The following is an 18,045-nucleotide window of genomic DNA, read 5'->3' on the forward strand; positions in this document are numbered from 1 at the left end:
CAATAATTAATGAAATAAACTGTTTGGTTTTATATAAATATAATGGGTTCATTCTCCACTAAATCAAATTTTTATTACAGGTTAAACAGGGGGATGGCTGCCTCTTGCTACTTTTAAGTAATTGCTCCAGCTTCACTTCTAGTGATCGATCAATGAGTCAAATCAGTTGAATCTTATTCAAACCGATGAAACAGGACTTTGGATTTTGGCGGGTTTTGGGTTGCATTAGGTTTTAATAGAGTAAAGTACGTTCTGGTTGGTTAAGAATTAAGAACATCATTCTAGTGGTTCGCTTATTATACTAGTCGTCCTTCTCGTTTGATTTAGTCTCTCTTCCCGACAATCGCTAGTTAAATCAGAGCATTTTTGGTTCGTATGCTAAAAATATACATAAATCTTATCTCGAGCAGTAAAGAGGTTGGTTCCAAGTAAACAGAAAAAAAAAACAAAAAGCATGCATTTTTTTTTTAAACCGTAAGTCAAACATATATCTATAATATTTTTATGTTTTTAAAAGAAATTACGTAAAAGGATCAAAATATCCTTGATTCAACGAAGCTAAATTTATACAATTTGGGGGAACAAAATCTGTAATTCACTCATTTTCATATTTGTAATATATAATCCAACATGATTTTCATATAAATAAGTAGTGGCTGAGGAGGTGAAAGGTCAGCACAAATAGGCCTAACATTGGAATGTTGTTCCGTCACACAACTAAACCCCACCTCGGATCCCTCGTCCCTTTTGTCACCCATTGATTCTTTTAATCCAATGGCTGCGATCATCTTTCCAACCTTAACACCCCCATTGGCGCTCCCTGTTTTCCCTCTCCTCATTTGCCATCTCTTCTTACATCCTTATCCCTTTTAGGTTTTTACCCTAACATCACATCCCCTCTCCTTCCCTTCTTCTACCAAAAAGCTTTCATCTTTTCATATGCCCATTTCATGACTCTCTCATACCATGCTTCTTGTTGACCCCTTTTCGGAGATTTTAAGGACACCCACAGTTGGGGTTCTTGTTCTTGACATGTTGCTGCTTCTGGTTCTTGTTTCAATTGCTTTCTTTATCGGGATTACGGTTGGATGGTCATGGAAACCCACATGGGTTTCCAACTTTGCTATCAAGCATCAAACAGTTGGAACCAACAACGTTGATTTGGGGTCTAGTAGCGTCGATAGAAAGATGGATAAACAGCCCTTTAAGTTGCAGCCATCCATGGAGAATCCCAGTTGCAGGTTAACTTTAACTTTGATTCTTATTTGGAAGCCAGTCTACTTGTATGAATTCAATATCTGTTTAATAAAGATTTGTGCAATTTTCTTGAGTTTGATGCACATGAACTGATGGCCATTCTTGTACTTGTTTTCTAGAGATAGTTGTTTGGTAAATACAGGCACCAAGATTCAGTAAAAAATTAAAAAGTTCATTTCTTGAAACTAGTATGCATATTCTTGCTTCATTTGGTGAAGGTGGGTCCAGAGGATATAAAAACCAACGAAGGATGAATCTTTATCAGCTAGATTATGAAGCATTCAACTGGGAATTATGTTCTTTCTTGGGGTGGGGTGGGGTGGGGTGGGGTGGGGCTTTTTAACATGTTACCTTTTCGGCTTGCAGCCTGTGAAATGCTTTGGCATGAGATTGTTGGGGATTTTAGTGAAATCATTGGTTCATTTTACATAATTGAATTCACAAGTGAATATTTGGGTTGGTAGTTAAGCTATATGAGGTATGGAGTGTGTACTCGTGAAGCCAACTATTGCGGGATGGTGCCTTATGTGGGTTCAAGGGCCCCTTCGTAGGCGGTGGTCCCCTGAGTTTGGGGAAAATGAGTTTCTAAAATGTTCTATGTGAAATTCACAAGCCTATGAAAGCCTCGGGGTTGTTTGGTTGGTTTTTTTACAAGTCATGTATGGAAAAAGTTGTCTGTGTGGATTAATTTATCTGTATAGTTCTGGAAGGTTTTTGTTGTTTGGAAACAATTTGGTTTCTGCATAAGTTATGCCCTAGAAGCTTATCGAATAAGCCACTTTCTACATCATTAAGCCTCTTCTAAACAGTCATGTATAACTGACCGAATAAGCTGTTAGTGTCATTGAGCTCATTATACTAACTAACGAACAAGCCCTTCTTGATCAGAAGCTTTTGATTCTCATTGTTTTCTGTGGGTTTTGACAAACCTTTGGTTTCTGATTTCGTGTAGTTCATCGGTTGTTAAAAAAGAGAACAATCTTCTTACAGATGGAGATTTGAAGCATCTATGGCACCTTGTTGAGAAGAGAGATGGAGGTCCTCCTTGGAAGCATATGATGGACCGATCAACGGCTACAATGACCTACCAAGCATGGCAAAGAGATCCCGAGGTTTTCTTCTTGCTTATTGCCACACATAGAATCAAAGATTAAAGCCACAATTACCCTTTAGACCGTACCTCTGTATGGAATATACTGCGTTCGTTTGATTTGGTTAGAAAGCAGGTTTTTTGTCCCCAAAATTGTGATTGATTTGATCTTCTCTTTATGTGGTTTGGCAGACTGGTCCTCCTCAATATTGCAGCAGAACTGTTTATGAAGATGCCACACCTGAATTGTTAAGGGATTTCTTTTGGGATGACGATTTACGTTTGAAGTGGGACGATATGCTTTTACATGCCACGACCCTGGAAGAATTTCGCGACGTAGGAGCAAGTGTCGTGCATTGGATACGTAGGGTGAGCCGAGTTTTGTTCATCTTTCTGATGAATTGTGTGTATTACCATTTACATTCGTATTCTTACTATCGTAACATGTCTATACAGTTCCCTTTCTTTTGCAGTGATCGGGAATACACGATTGGCCGACGGATGTGGGATTTAGAGGGATCGTTTTACTGCGTGACAAAGGTATCACAAAGTAGAGATAAATGTTAGGATCTGTTTGTTAGCAGCTTAACGAACTTAAGCTTATTCGTGGCATATATATATAGAAATGGCTTATTATGAAAGCTTCCAAGGGAGTTTTTTTCCCCCAAATCTGCCCTCTCAGTCAAAAAATATGTTTCATTTATGAAAAACCCTCCCAAACAAAAACTTTTCCAAGCTATATCAGCAAATTAATCCACACGGACAACTGTATTCATACAGGACTTGATGGAAAACCAACCAATGAGCCCTTTCACATGGGCTACATTTGGACCTATTCTCCTTGATATATGTTTTAACTTCCTTCTTTTTGTAAGGGCTATCTTAAAGAGTGATCTGGGGTTGCACGTACTGTAACATGGTATCAGAGACGAGGTCTACCATTTTATGTATTTGATACTGTGGGGCAATCTGTACCCGTCTAGTCCCTTTCAAACATTATATGCTTGTCTAGTTTCTATTAGAGGGTGCATGTTAAGAGTCTCACATTCTATTGAAGCCTCTTGTCTCTTCTAGAGCTCTCTTGGAGAGTATCTAGATAGGGTTCTTTATGTTTTTGTAATAAGATAACTCATATACGACAAGGTTCCTTTACTTGTATCTCGTTGTTTCTTGTTTCAGGGAGTGTCCTGTCCGTTGGTCCCAAGGAAGCAGAAACCACGACGTGTTGATGTTTATCATTCAAGTTGGTTCATCCGATCAGGTACCGTGTTTTTCTTTGGTATTGGTTTAATGATATAGAAAATGACATGTTTAGTGAGATTCTAGGGGGAAGCCAAGTTTTTTTCCCCAAGCATGTACATTTCATTTAAAGAACATGCTCCTTTCATCTATGAAAAACAAAAAGCCTTTACAATCTATACAGACAACTTTATTCATACAGGACTTGATAGAAAACCAACCAAACAAGCCCCTTGGTGTATCTGGTATTCCATTAACATAGGAATGGATGGTCACTGAAAGAACCGCTCTACGTATTAACACTGAATCTTACTTTCGAACGGGATGTATTTTTATCAATTTGGTTTGGTTTTTATTAACAGTGGGATCAAAGAAAGGGAACAACCAGCCTGCAAGTGAAGTGGTATTCTTTCATCATGAGGACATGGGCATCCCTTGGGAGATTGCAAAATTCGCAGTAAGCCAAGGGATGTGGGGAACAGCCAGGAAGGTCGAGCGAGGTTTTCGTTGGTACCAAAACGAGAGAATTTGTTCAAAGACGACATCACCTCATATAGCTATGGCTGAAATGAGCACCAAAATCGATCAAAATTACCTGGCTCGTTTAGAGTCTGATGAAGATCACGATGTGGCAGAGACCGAAATGGTGGTCCAGCAAGAAAAGCAGGGAGGGATAAACTTGCCGAAGCTCCTAGTCATTGGTGGGGCGGTCATCCTCGCTTGCAGTCTTGACCGGGGGCTATTGACGAAGGGTGTCATATTCAGGGTCGCAAGACGGTTTGGAAATGTAGGAAGACGATTTCCACCAACACAGTTATGAAACCGGTGGTAGATGGTATACGTACAGTGTCTATATACAGTCATACAGAGCGGAGTAATGTGTTATTACTTAATGTACTTGTGATGAATTGAGATATATAAACATAGTTAGCAATCTTTTCTAGTCAAATATGTTGCTTTCTGAATACACATCTAACATCAACATTCGTTTGTTAGCAGCTTAACGAGCTTAATAATGCAGGATTCTGCAGTTTAGTCAGTCAACTATACGCGACTGTTTGATTGTTTCAATAATGCAGAAAATGGCTTATTCAGTTAACTTAAGGGGTACTTTTATACAGAAAGTTAAGGTTTTTTCCAAACATGCCCCTTCCAGTCAAAGACACATTCCTTCTATACATAAGAAAACCCTTCGAAACAAAAACCTTCTCAATATATACAAACTGAATAAATCACGCAGACAGCTTAATCTATACATAGCTTAACAAAAAGACCAACCAAACAGCCCTATGGAAACTAACTGCAAGCTAAAATCCAAAGTTTGCATATAGTTTACAGAAAAACCATGTGTTTGTATGGCATTAACTAAGTTGCTATACAAACTAACTAGAGCAACAGGTTGCCGTAGACATGGGAGGTCAAATTGCTCAAGAAACTTGAAGACTAATAGGGCATTACCATTCGCTTCCTAGGTCACTTATCTTTACCAATGAACATGGGGAAAAAAGAATCTTACCTAGTAAGGGGCATATGGCAACAACACGAAGTTCTCAACTGGCAAGTAATGGAAGTAGCATATGTTCTTACCTGGTAAGTGAGGATCAAGGTGAGGGAAGAAACGCTTACCCAGGAGCATATGGTTGCAACAACATAGGTTCTTACCAGGTAAGTGAGGAACAAGATGCTTATGGAGCAGTTAACTAAACACTTACCTTGCTGGATGAAGAATCTTACCCAGTAGGAGGGAAGATAAGAATCAAGAGTCTTGCATGCGAGAGCAAGTGATGCCTCTTACCCAGTAAGCAATTACTGGGAATGTTACCCTAAAAGGTAAAATCAGAGTAATTGTAAACGGCCCATTATTGAGTAGAACTCAGTAAGACGTTTACAAACAATCTGTTTTTTGCCACTAAATGTGAAAAGCATTTGGTAAAATGATTGAGAAGTTCCAAGAATAATGGCAATTGCGATTGAAGTAAAACAAAAAACAAAAATCAAAGCTTTCACTTAGATTCCATAAGAAAACTGTGTGAAATTGTAGATTCAAGTACAAAATCCCAAAAACTGGAAAACGAAAATACAGAAAACTACTATCGAATAGGTTACTCAAGTTTGTGAAAGAACCATTACATATTGAAACAAGTTTCCTAATCAAACAAGCTGAATCCCATATCATCATCACTCTCTTCCTTTGCTTCTTCCTGAAACACATCAAAACCACAACAAAGTTAGAAAATATTCCAATCAAATCAAGTAGTCGAGCATCAAATAAGATGAAAGAGAAATCGCAGACCTTCTTCTCTTCGGCTGCAGGCGCGGCGGCAGCTGGAGCAGCACCACCACCAGCGGAGGGAGCAGAAACGGCAACAGCAGCACCACCACCGCCAGCACCTACGTTCATGATGAGATCCTCAAGGCTCTTCTTCTCGCATAACTTAGCGAAGAGACTCGGCCAGTAAGACTCGATCGAAACATTTGCTGCGCTTACCAATGTAGCAATCTTCTCCGACTACAAACATCGTGAACATGAAGAATCAGAGACAAAATCAAACATAAATCAAACAAGAAAAAGGAAATGGATCTACAGTGATTGGGATGCCATCGTCGTGAAGGATCAAAGAAGCATAGGTACAAGCTAGCTCGCTGACCGCCATTGCTATGGAAATCCTTTGCTACGGTGCGGCGCGAATTTATGCGTTTTGAGACGATGAATCAGCGTTGAAGACAAGAGAAAAGCAACATTAAATAGGTTACAGATTTAGGGTACAGATCTTATTGGGCCTGTTGGATCCTATTTTCAGCCCAAGAAATCCTCTTGGGCCGAAACCCACTAAACCCATTTATTGAAAAGACCATAAAAGAATCACAATCAACATGTAACTTCCATATTTTATGAACCAAAACAATATACCCCTTCTCCGCCGACTCTTTAGACTTAAAAACGCTAGTTTTAAGAGGCAAATCTTTGCCTGTTAGGTAAGAAAATAGCAAGTTACAATTTTTTTTATAACCGTATGTATTCAGACCAACTTATACGTAACTAATACCATGAATGGACTGAAATCATCCCACGTAAACCTCAGGCTTTGGCTGCATCTGGATTCGAACCCAGAGAAGACGAGATTCCATTATATCCCATGGGTCTTAACCAGTAAGCCACAACCTAAATGGTTACATGTAAACGCTACTCTGGATTTAAAGCAATCATTGCACTAAATTGTTTGTGCCGACACAACGTCCATGATGCCTCAAAGTTGGGCACCGTGCATGCACACCGACATTCGGCTCACGCCCGATACCAAATTGTTTGGGGGGGGGGAAATAAGAGCAAAAGTCTAGTATTGCGTCATATTTGTGATACATTTCAGACATCTAATACACTCAAAAGAAGTTTCCTAAAACGTATCTATCTATTCCTTCTTGATCTATCTTCTGCCCATTCGAGTAGAGGCTGCAAAAGCCTGATGAAGTTGTGGTTGGCTCAGGGACTACGAACCTGAAGAAGATGGGATAAAAATGAATTAGAACAAAAGGATTTTTGATCCATCATTTTTTTGGCAACCATAGGTTTTCGGGCCAGCTTACGGCACCGACTAATCCCCCAAGCGACCACGAATGACCTGGAGTTATCGCAGGAGAACCTCCATGGCCACAAGGTTTTTGGCAGCGCCTGAATTGGATATGAACCCGGGGTAGATGAGGTTTTCGACTACATCCCCAGGATGTTGATCCATCATCGATAACCACTAAATTGGTCCTAGGTCGAATATTTTTGGTAAAACATGGAAGTATTTGCAAAGATAAGCAACACCCGAATAGGATACATGTTATGCCTGAAACCAAACAAACCCAGTATATCTGGTCGCTCAAAAGATGTATGTTATACCTTGCGAGGTGATTCTGACATTGACTTTGACCTTAACCTTGACCTTGACCTTGACCTTGACCTTGGCCTTGACCTTGACCTGGCAAAATGTGGGAGAAAAGGAAGGTAGTCATAAGGCAGTAGTTAGAATTTAGAACAAAGGAAACAGGTCAAATAAATAAATATGTTGGCTATACTACCTTGTCGGCTTCCCAGGAGATGCCGATCTAGATTCTGATGGCGATCGCTGCAAGGATTTGCTGCTGGCAAGAGTAAAAGTTAAATCATAAAATTATAAAGCGACCAAGAATAAGAATTTATTCGTACCTCCTGCCCCTGCTGCAGCTCCTACTTGGACTCCTAGAAGGGCTACGATCATACTTCCTTACCTACACTCGCAAACCTAATGAAATGACAACTTTACCCATAATGATAAGGGAGTAAAGAATTTTCCATCTCATAGTTAAGGACAAAATTAGAAAGTAGATACTTATTTTGGTACATACTGAAATAGAAATGCGGACACTTATTTTGGGAGAGAGTAATATAAATTGTTTTGAAGCTAATAAGAAGCAAAAATATACCGTACTGTAACATGTTTCAATAGTTAAAAGGAGAAATTTTGAGTTCATATCCCACATATATTACCAAAAGAAACAAATTACCCGAATATACGTCTTTGTCCATGGATTTCTGAATTCGGTATCATCAAGCTTCCTTATCTAAATGACAAACGACACATCATATGTTGAATGGACCGAATATAGATACTAAATACGTTATAGTTATACCAAAACAATGTACTTCGCCAACTTACAGCATATTTCATGTCCTCGTAGTTGGTATAGTCAACAAGACCAAATGTCCCTACATATGAATGTTTGGTTAGAATAAGACATCCATGGTAACTAACATGTAAAACATGAAGGCTGTAATAAGAAAAAGTTCATAATGCTATTATATATACCCTCGCTATCACGGGAAACTTCAGCAAAACATACATCACCAGCCCTACGCATATGATCCTGAGATATTTTCTATTGCAGTTATGAGGCTGCACAAGTTGAGGCAAAAAAAAAAAAAAAAAACAAGCTAAAGGCACTAGATATAACTGTTACCTTAAGATCCTGCCACGAAGCAGATGATGGCAGACCTCGAACGACAACTGCACAAAACAAACGCAATGTTGCAAAATTCTTAAATGCGCAAATAGGGAACTGGTCTGAAAAAACAAATGACAGTTTACGTTATAGTTTATTATTGATTCATATCTCGGATGGCACCTCGATACTCAGAATGTTGTGAAATGCCAAAACGTCCACTGCTGCTGCCACTGCGATGGCCACCCCCATAGTCACCACGGCCATCACCTGAAGATGATTGCCCACGACCCCCATGAGCAAGCTCAACCTGCACAGAAGGGTATAAGAAAGGTTTTTAAGTATATATATAAACATTACTTGATAACAAAGAAGTACTCAAAGTTTCTTGTTACCCTCAGACGGCAACCATCAAAATTATACCCATCCCGCCCCCTAATCGCGTCCTCCGCATCTCGAGCATTGGCGAACTACGATAAAAACAACACCAAGCAGTCAAAACTATTCTAGTATTTCAGCCCTCCAGACCAAAAAGGAAGAGGTTCAGAGAATGAAATACAAAATTAGTACATTACCTCCACAAAACAATAACAAGGAGGACGAGGTGGAATCTTCAATTCTATGTCCAATATGCGCCCATACTGCATGAAGCAAAAACTAATTCAAGAAAACTAAGTGCACCTCAACTTCAACTGAGACTGAAGTGGTTTTAACCATTAGCATCAAGAATTCGAGTTTGGGTATTGATTATCAACATTCATTGAATTCGAATTTGAAGGATGTCAGAAACGTTGATCTAAATGGAATATGAATACTGATTTTCACAACATCCGTTCAAATTCGAATTTGAATTTCAATGTTGGAAACTTTAAACAAATTTGAATTTGGATATCAACACATATTCAATTCAATTACTATCCATTTAAGATCTGGATATGAGATAGGAAACATAGAAGGGATCAAGAAAGAAAGAAAGAAAGAAAGAAAGAAAGAAACAAACAAACAAACAAACAAACGGTGCAGACCTTATAGAAAAGATCTTCAACTTCCCATTCTCTTATATCCAGTGGCAGGTTTCCAACATAGATTGTGCGTGAGAAGCAACCACTCATTTTCAGTTCCAAATAGATAGCTCCGTAAATCAGCACAAACTGCAAAGAAATATAAATCAGAACTCACAGTGACACCAATAATATGATACTTTCTTGCCTAAAGCTACAACTACTGTGTCCTTGTAGGCATTTTCCCCTCCCTTGCTGTATCTAACAATCAACAAAAGTGAATTAGAACAAACCCATGAATCAAACCAAAGAGCACTCGTCATGATGAGCGGTGCTCCACAAGCTCCAATGCTCATGGGTCATGGGGTCCAAGAAGCTCCACAAGCTCCAATGTTCGTGCAATGAAATTCTCCTCATCTTCTAAATTCCTCTAAAGCTCCAAACTGCAGGGTTTAAACATCTCTACATGCCCAAACACATTCTAAACCCTGACGGAAACATAATCCACAAATTTACGTCTTCAAAGTTTCAAGAAATGACAAATTGAGATACTAACAAGATATCTATATAGCAACTATTCAATAAAATAAGTAGATTACACAGTCTCTCTGCCCGCATCCCTCCTTCCGAATGGTCTATAGGTTTGATTTGGTCTAAGAAAAATCACACAATTACTATCAGAATGAAACTCAAGCCATGTAATATGAATCTGCATTAATTTTTTCAATGCTGGCAATGAATTGCTCCATCTAGGGTTTCTGATTCTGTCTGTTTCACTGTAAGGTAGAAACTCCCAAAGGATTTTGTAAATCGAATCGCACACACGATGAGACAAAGATTAACGATGATTCGTCGGACATTATTGAACAAAATCATTGAAAAACTTGAAATAGAAATTGTTCGTAAAAATACAAATCAAATACCTGGTTGAATTTAACGGCAACGGAAAATCGGCTTGGGCGCTTTCCGTTCTCCGGAATCCCGGTGTTTGAGTTGCTTGCTTCGTCTCCGACTACCGAAAGGAGGTCCTCAAAGCCTTTATATACGTTGGGCTTGTTGGGCTTTCTACTTGTCATAAATGAGAGCCCACCTCTCTCCTGATGAGATATTTATATACGTTGGGCTTATTGAAGTATTAATCGATTATGATGCTGATGTAACGAGTAATGTGGTATCCTATTATTAATTTATCCTCGTTTTATATAACCTTAATATGATATTTGTTTTATATGATATATATATATATATATATAATCATCATATAACTTTTAAGGACAACTTGTCTAGTTTTGTCTTATTCAGTCATGGTCGTACCAAATACTAGACAGACACTTGTTCCGTCTTCCAGTCATGTCCAGTTCTGCCTTCTTGTCCAGTCCAGTTCAATCACATCCGCATACCAAACGTTACCTTATGGCCATATAAGGCTTTGACAACATATGGACATGCTCAAAGATCACGAATGACCTAAAGTTATTGTAGGTGAACCTTCATGATCACAAAGGTTTTAAAAACGCCTAGATTCAAACCAAAAATTTTCGTATACCATTTTGGACTATAAAAAAGCCTTTAAAATGATTACACTACAAATACTGGCATCACAATTTATAACATAATATACCTTTAATCTCAAATCAATTTATAGATTATGTTTTAAAAGAGGATTGATCTGATGTTTATCATTACAGTTCATTTACTGGAACTATTCAATTATTCTCTCTCTTAAACATGTATTTTTATTGATGAGAAATATTACAATACCATTTATTTCTCCTATATAGAATTTTAAAGGAATTTCTCTTTATTACTTTTTCTATTTCACCACATGGTTATTGGCTATCAGAGCATAAAACCCTTCCAAATCGTTAAAATGTCTATTATATCATAGATGTTGTATATGCTCATAATCTCAACAGGTAGATGCTTATAATCTCAACAAGTAGAATATAATTTAGTTGATAAAAAATTTAATAAGATATTATTTATTTATCCTAAACTTCGAGAAATATGATCACATCCTCATTCTCATCCCCAATGGGGAACAGGGATCCACAATAATGAAACGGTTTTTTTTTTCTCGTTTATATAAATCAAATATGTGAAACAAGACAAATATTTGTTAGGCATTAAATTGGCCGAGAGAAAAGTCTCTTGCTCCTATTAAGCTCAGTCTTCGTAGAAGTAGGTAGTGTGTCTCTTCCTTTTGATTCTAAAAAGCCCGTTCATAGCCAAGGCGAAAGGATGAGACGGTATAGCGTGTCATTTCATAACCGTTCGTAACTAGAGAGAGATAGAATAAAGAACAGATTTCCATTAAATCTAAAATCAAAAGAAATTTAAATTAGTACAAGAAATTCACAACATTGTATGATAATTAATAAGCTAAAACCCAAAGAAATTCAATTTAATAAAAAAAAAATTAATGTCACACGTACCAAAACATATCAAGTAATTCCGAAACCATATCGGATAATACCTAAAATATATTGAGTAATTGTATTTAGATTTGATATCCAAAATATTACATACTAACATAAAAAAAAAGATTTTAAACCCACTTAGAAAATAAGAAATTATGAATTACCGATTGAGTTGAAATAAATAATATATTTTTGATTCATTTATTAATATATAACGGGTACGGCGGGGCTGGGAGTGCGACACCCATCCCCGTCCCCATTCTCATCCCCAGTTTAGCATGAAATCCTCAACCCCGACTTGGACAGATGGATCGGGTTCCCCGACGAGTCAGATGCCATTCCCATACCTAGTTAAAGATGCTCTACTACCACTATCATCTTACGGTCCTTGCGATTCAACATCGATGATTCATGTGGTTTGCAAGTTTACATTTTTTGGTTCTTCGAAAAAAGTTTGTAAATACGGACATTTTGGTGTTCATCTAAACCGCATAAATCGTTGATATCATACCACACGGTTTAGAGCTCTCAGTATCTGATTTATATTTTTGTCAAACTGCACTTTGTTAAAATATTGAACATTTTTTAGAGCTGATATTATATCTATAAATTATAATATTATTAAATTATAACATGACGTTCATATGTTAATCAATTTTATATAAAATTTAATTGAATGAATAATTGTTATTTATAACTAGAAGATTACTCGTCTATTGCAGCGAGACACATCTTGATTTTAATTTTTTATTTTATTATTTGTCTTTGTCGATATTATAATACGATTTTATGTGTTTTTAAGAAAGCAATAATGATTTTGTTTTTGAATAAAATATAAAGTTGAAGATATTATAAAATTTAAAAAAAAATATCAATGTTAATATCAAATCAACTATTTAACAGTTCTAATTTTTTATGTAATTTCTTTAATTTATTTTTTTATTATAATTTAATTTAAGTCTAATAACGAAATAATTTATTTTTTGTTTAATAATTTTATAAAAATAATAATTATTATGTTAAAACTCAATGATGATCCTAATTATATTTTAGAATTTTATATTTAAAATGAGATGTTTATCCTGTATTTAATTATTTTTATCTGCAGTTAGTTACACGAATTCAGAAATTGAGCTTTAATAAGTTGTACTTACGCACAATCTAATTGCAATATTGAGTTTTAAGTAATATGCATTAATAAACTGTACTTTACTCATAAAAAATGATTTTTAAGAGTTTTTATCAAATACTTTATAATATAATATAGATAATAGTAAAGTTTGTTAGTTTAAAAAATAATCTATTTAATAACTAAACGTTTTTATTACTAAATTAATGTGTATATTTTTTTTAATATGTATTAATTGAAAATTAAATATTATTTTAATAAATAAAGAGTTTAAAGTTGGTTATACCTATATTTATACTATACTAGAATGATACTTGCGTAATGCAGCAAGATAAATCTTCATTTTAATGTTTAATTTTTATTATTTGTCTTGATTCTATCAATGGAATATAATTTTATATGGTTTTGAGAAAACGATAATGTTTTTATTTTTGAACGAAATATAAATTTGAAGATAGCATAAAAAATAAAATAAAAAATTGATATTAGTATTAAATTAACTATTTAATAGTTTCATTTTTTTGGTGTAACTTCTTTAATTTAATTTTTTAGTATAATTTAATATAGGTATAATAACAAAGTAATTTATTTTTGATTTAATAATATAATTTTTTATTAAAAATAATAATTAAACATTCGGTTAGAAACTTGATAATTATCCTAATTACATTTTAGATTTTTTATTTTTTTAAAAAGAGATGTTTTATCCTCTATTTGATTATGTTTATCCGTAGTTAGTTACACAAATTCAAACATTGAGCTTTAATAAGTTGTAGTTAATGCATAATTTACTTGTAATCTTGAATTTTAAGTAATATACATCAATATACAGTACTTTATGCATAAAAAATGTTTTTTAAGAGTTTTTGTCAAATGACTTATAACATAGTATAGATTATAAATCATTTGATAAAAAAATTTAAAAACTATTTTTTATGCATGAAGTATTGTTATTGATATATATTACTTAAAATTCGTGTAATTAACTGCAGATAAACATAATCAAATAGAAGATAAATATTTCATTTTAAATATAAAAAATCTAAAATATAATTAAGATAATAATTGACTTTTAACAAAATACTTAATTATTCTCTTTATAAAAAATTATATTGTTAAACAAAAAAATAAAGAATGAATTAAAAAAATACACAAAAAATAAGAAATTTAAATAGTTAGTTTGGTACTAATATCAATATCTTTGTGATATCTTTATATTTATATTTTATTAAAAAATAAAAACATTATCGTTTTATCAAAACCACATAAAACTGTATTATAACATCAATTGAGTAAATAAAAACCAAAATATTAAAATCGAAATATATCTCGTTGTTTTATACAAGATAAAAACCAATTTAAGTAGAATGGTTCCACCGAACGAATTTAAATCCATTACGGTAGGAACTCTGCTGCCGTAACCAAACACTCGTATCCAGTCATCATCCGACTCATAACCCTGGGATCTGCACGTGGCATTTTGCTACCACGAGAGACTGCCACCGTATCACCATGACCATGGCTGCCTTCCTTAATCCACGTCACTTTTTCAAGTTACCCCCTTAAGCATATAATTTTATCAAATTAAGTCCCTATAGTTCTCTATACATGTTTATTTTCTTTGTCAAAATAAGTCCTTTACATGAAATTATTTTCGAAAATAATCAATCGCTTTGTCTCCATTTACTTTTTAACTACTGTTTCAAGTCAATTCTTATTTCTTAAACTAGTCGTTATTTATGTAATTACGTACTCAATTCTTAAACCAGTCATTCACTTATCAGACAAGACTCTCGGTCATTGCATTGCTCTTGTCAGGTGAGATTATCGGTTCTTAACATGTTCATCTGAAAAAATAATGCAACCTGTTAAGCATTTACCAAGTAAGTATATGATAAACGACCTGATTTATCATTCGGTAACCATGTTTTGTCAAGCTACCATGAGACCCTTAAAGACTCAAAAACAGACCACTTAAAATATTAAATGGTTATCAATGGAAAACATTTGTGATTTGACCTTTTACGAGTGTAGCGACTTTGTTAAGCTTTCGGATATGATAAATACGATGAAAGTAGAGCGAGTCAACCTATTTATATATGTATATGAAGTTTCCTATATTGTTTTATGGACTCCAAAGTTTTGCCATCTGGGTGTTCGTTTTTTTAAGTGGTAAATATCTATTTTTTACTGTTTGACAGAACTGCGTCTCCATTAAGACTATAGGTGTTCACGGTCCGTTTTGGACGGTTTAGTAAATTTTCAAACCCAGGGGGTTTGGTAGCAAGTGACCAAATCAGTTAAACCGGACCACAATTTTATCAATTTAGATAACGCGATCAATTGAGAAAATTAAAACTAGAAAACATACATGTCTTGGACAAAATTTTTAATTAGACCACAAAAATTGAGCTTATAACATGAAAACTGAATATAATTATATATATACGTATTTTTGGCAGTCGATTCGATCCTAACCAATAAAAAAAGGTGAAACTGTAAATCAGACCGAACCAACCGGTTTCGCTATTCTTCAAACCTAATCGAACCACTAGACCGCTTAAACTGCCAAAAACAATCTTGTTTGACTTTGTTCGACCGGTTTAAGCGGTCCAACTGTTTTTTTGAACACCCTTTTAAATAAGATAGTTTTCGTCTCTGATGTTAGCTTATATTTTTAAAATAGCAGTGAGTTGTAAATTATAGAGACTAAAACTAAAGTAAGTTTTAGATAACTGTATCAAAACAACAATAAATTGTAAATTATAAGAATAAAAATAATAATTTTAAAACTATAAGACAAATGTAGCAATTTTCAACAAATTACAAGGACTAAAACATAATTTAGTCCTCATATTTTAATAAGAAAAAATGCACGTGTTTTAAATAATAAATAAATATGTAAAATTATGGGCGTTTCTAATATTTTTTTTTGTTCAATAAACGTTATATATCCTTTATTATTATTATTATTATTATTACAAATTTAAAATTTATTAGAAAGGTACTCGTGCAATGTAGTGATATACATATTAATTTTAATGTTTCGTTTAATTTTTTTGTCTCAGTCGATGTTATAATACGGTTTTATGTGGTTTTGAGGAAACGATAATGTTTTTATTTTTGAATAAAATATAAACATGAAAATATCATAAAGTTTGAAAAAAAATATATTGTTATTAATACCAAACTAACAATTTAAAATTTCTCTTTTTTTGTGTAATTTATGTGATTCATTTTTTGGTTTAACAATATAATTTTTTTATAAAGATAATAATTAAGTATTTTGTTGAAACTCAATGATTATTTTAATTATATTTTAGATTTTTTATATTTAAAAAAAAGATATTTATCATCTATTTGCTTATGTTTATCTGTAATTAGTTATACGAATTCAAACATGGAGCTTTAATAAATTGTACTTACATACAATTTACTTGTAATCTTGAATTTTAAGTAATATGCATCAATAAACAATACTTAATGCATAAAAAATGATTTTTTAGAGTTTTTGTTAAATGTTTTATAATATAGGATAAATAATATATAAGGTTTTGTCTCAAATGATTTTTTTCATTTAAATATAATATTTAATGTATTGATTAACATATATTTATTTCACAGTGTGTTTGATTCATATATATGTGGTTCATAAGATGAAACTTTTTTACGTGTATTTTTTGTTTCACAAACACGTCAAAAATATTTTCATTGTGAACCGAATACATGTGAAATAAACACGTTGTAAAACACATATATATTTATAACAGCATTAAATTCTAGCTATAAATAGGGAAAAAATCACATAAAATAACACATGATGCACTGATTCTTTTCTTTTTATTAACATGGATATCCAACTCGTTATGCGGGTCGACTAATCCCATGGCAACCACCTGCTTTGCAGGTAGCCCGGAGTCACCGCATTTGAACCTCCATAGCCACAAGAAATTTGTTTTCCCTGGGATTTGAACATGGGGCCTCCAGACACTTTTGATCTTTGAAGTCCAAGTTTAAACCAATCATACACCACCATTGTGGTTATGATACACTGATTCTTAAAGATTTCACGATTTAATGAGTTCTCAAAAGAAGGTATTCAATCGATAATTATATATAGTTTTTGTGGCATGTTTCCTCTCCAAAACCAAACTGCTTTCTCTTGTCGTTGTTGTCCCATACTTTCATTGACCCTAAAAGCAAAACAAGGTTGCCATCTCTCGTTGATGCTATCCCTTATATATTTTCGTGGAACCCAAAAGCATTGTCGTCGCTCGTTGCAGATATGCCAACATCCTTCGTCTTCAACAACATGAAAACACACCCGTACCCTGCCCCTCCTCCCATTTCTTCTTCCTCGCCTCTCCGACGTCAATCGTAAGCTAATGAGACTCCATGCTCAAATATAGAGTTTGGACATAAAGGATAATTTACTCTGTAAATAATTTGTTCTGAAACAACTTTTTTCTACTTTACATATCTCTCTCTCTTCGTCGTGACATTACGTTAGTAGTAGAGCAAAGGGCAAAGGTGAACCGAGGGTTTAAATAAGGAAGGGCGATATTGGAACCATATGGCTTGTGTATAGTCGTTCAAATACCCCCAACATATACACACACATATATACATATACACATATATGGGTTCATTCAAGAGAGAACTGATTAGTTTGTAATAACTGTGAGATCCAATCTCAACCACAAATCAATGGATAAATTAGGAAACTAATATTTTGGTAATTTGACTTAAAATTATAATTAAACGACATTTTAGGTATTTTAAATTTTAATCTCTCCCCTCTCTCTCTCTCTCTCTCTCTCTCTCTTACTTCCAGCCTCCGACGAACACTATGTGATACCCAAAATACAGCAATATACACAATGTGACACCCAAAATGCACCAAATAAACTTTGAGACCACTGTAATACCAATTGTGGTACCACT

The 18,045-nt window shown here is 34.4% G+C and overlaps 3 protein-coding genes across 11 annotated transcripts; 1 reads left to right on the forward strand and 2 right to left on the reverse strand.

Annotated features, from left to right (window-relative positions):
- Positions 1–768: 768 nt before the first annotated feature.
- LOC112510359 lies at positions 769–4,581 on the forward strand. Its single transcript, XM_025115755.1, has 6 exons — positions 769–1,241; positions 2,210–2,369; positions 2,540–2,716; positions 2,804–2,887; positions 3,527–3,608; positions 3,949–4,581. Exons 1-6 carry the CDS (start codon positions 967–969, stop codon positions 4,404–4,406), a joined length of 1,236 nt encoding a protein of 411 aa, XP_024971523.1. The 5' UTR covers positions 769–966; the 3' UTR covers positions 4,407–4,581.
- Positions 4,582–5,570: 989 nt separating this feature from the next.
- LOC112509592 (60S acidic ribosomal protein P1-like) lies at positions 5,571–6,307 on the reverse strand. The gene is made up of 3 exons (XM_025114625.1): positions 6,172–6,307; positions 5,880–6,095; positions 5,571–5,787 (listed from the first exon to the last, which is right to left on the reverse strand). The coding sequence occupies exons 1-3, from the start codon at positions 6,238–6,240 to the stop codon at positions 5,734–5,736; spliced, it is 339 nt and encodes a 112-aa protein (XP_024970393.1). The 5' UTR covers positions 6,241–6,307; the 3' UTR covers positions 5,571–5,733.
- A 76-nt stretch (positions 6,308–6,383) lies between these two features.
- LOC112509591 (serine/arginine-rich splicing factor SR34A-like) lies at positions 6,384–10,556 on the reverse strand. Of its 9 annotated transcripts, none has more exons than XM_025114618.1 (13): positions 10,476–10,556; positions 9,577–9,702; positions 9,127–9,192; positions 8,947–9,021; positions 8,735–8,861; positions 8,570–8,616; positions 8,419–8,476; positions 8,269–8,318; positions 8,117–8,173; positions 7,779–7,840; positions 7,652–7,711; positions 7,473–7,551; positions 6,384–7,082 (listed from the first exon to the last, which is right to left on the reverse strand). In XM_025114618.1, the coding sequence occupies exons 2-13, from the start codon at positions 9,661–9,663 to the stop codon at positions 7,068–7,070; spliced, it is 783 nt and encodes a 260-aa protein (XP_024970386.1). In that variant the 5' UTR covers positions 9,664–9,702; positions 10,476–10,556; the 3' UTR covers positions 6,384–7,067. The 9 variants fall into 9 exon arrangements, with proteins under 9 accessions (XP_024970386.1, XP_024970391.1, XP_024970385.1 ...); XM_025114623.1 differs by having other exon boundaries at positions 7,473–7,527; positions 7,652–7,714; XM_025114617.1 differs by having other exon boundaries at positions 7,652–7,714.
- Between the last annotated feature and the right edge of the window lie 7,489 nt (positions 10,557–18,045).

This window comes from Cynara cardunculus (genome assembly GCF_001531365.2).
Source record: "Cynara cardunculus var. scolymus isolate 2C chromosome LG 3, CcrdV1, whole genome shotgun sequence".
NCBI lineage: Eukaryota > Viridiplantae > Streptophyta > Magnoliopsida > Asterales > Asteraceae > Cynara > Cynara cardunculus.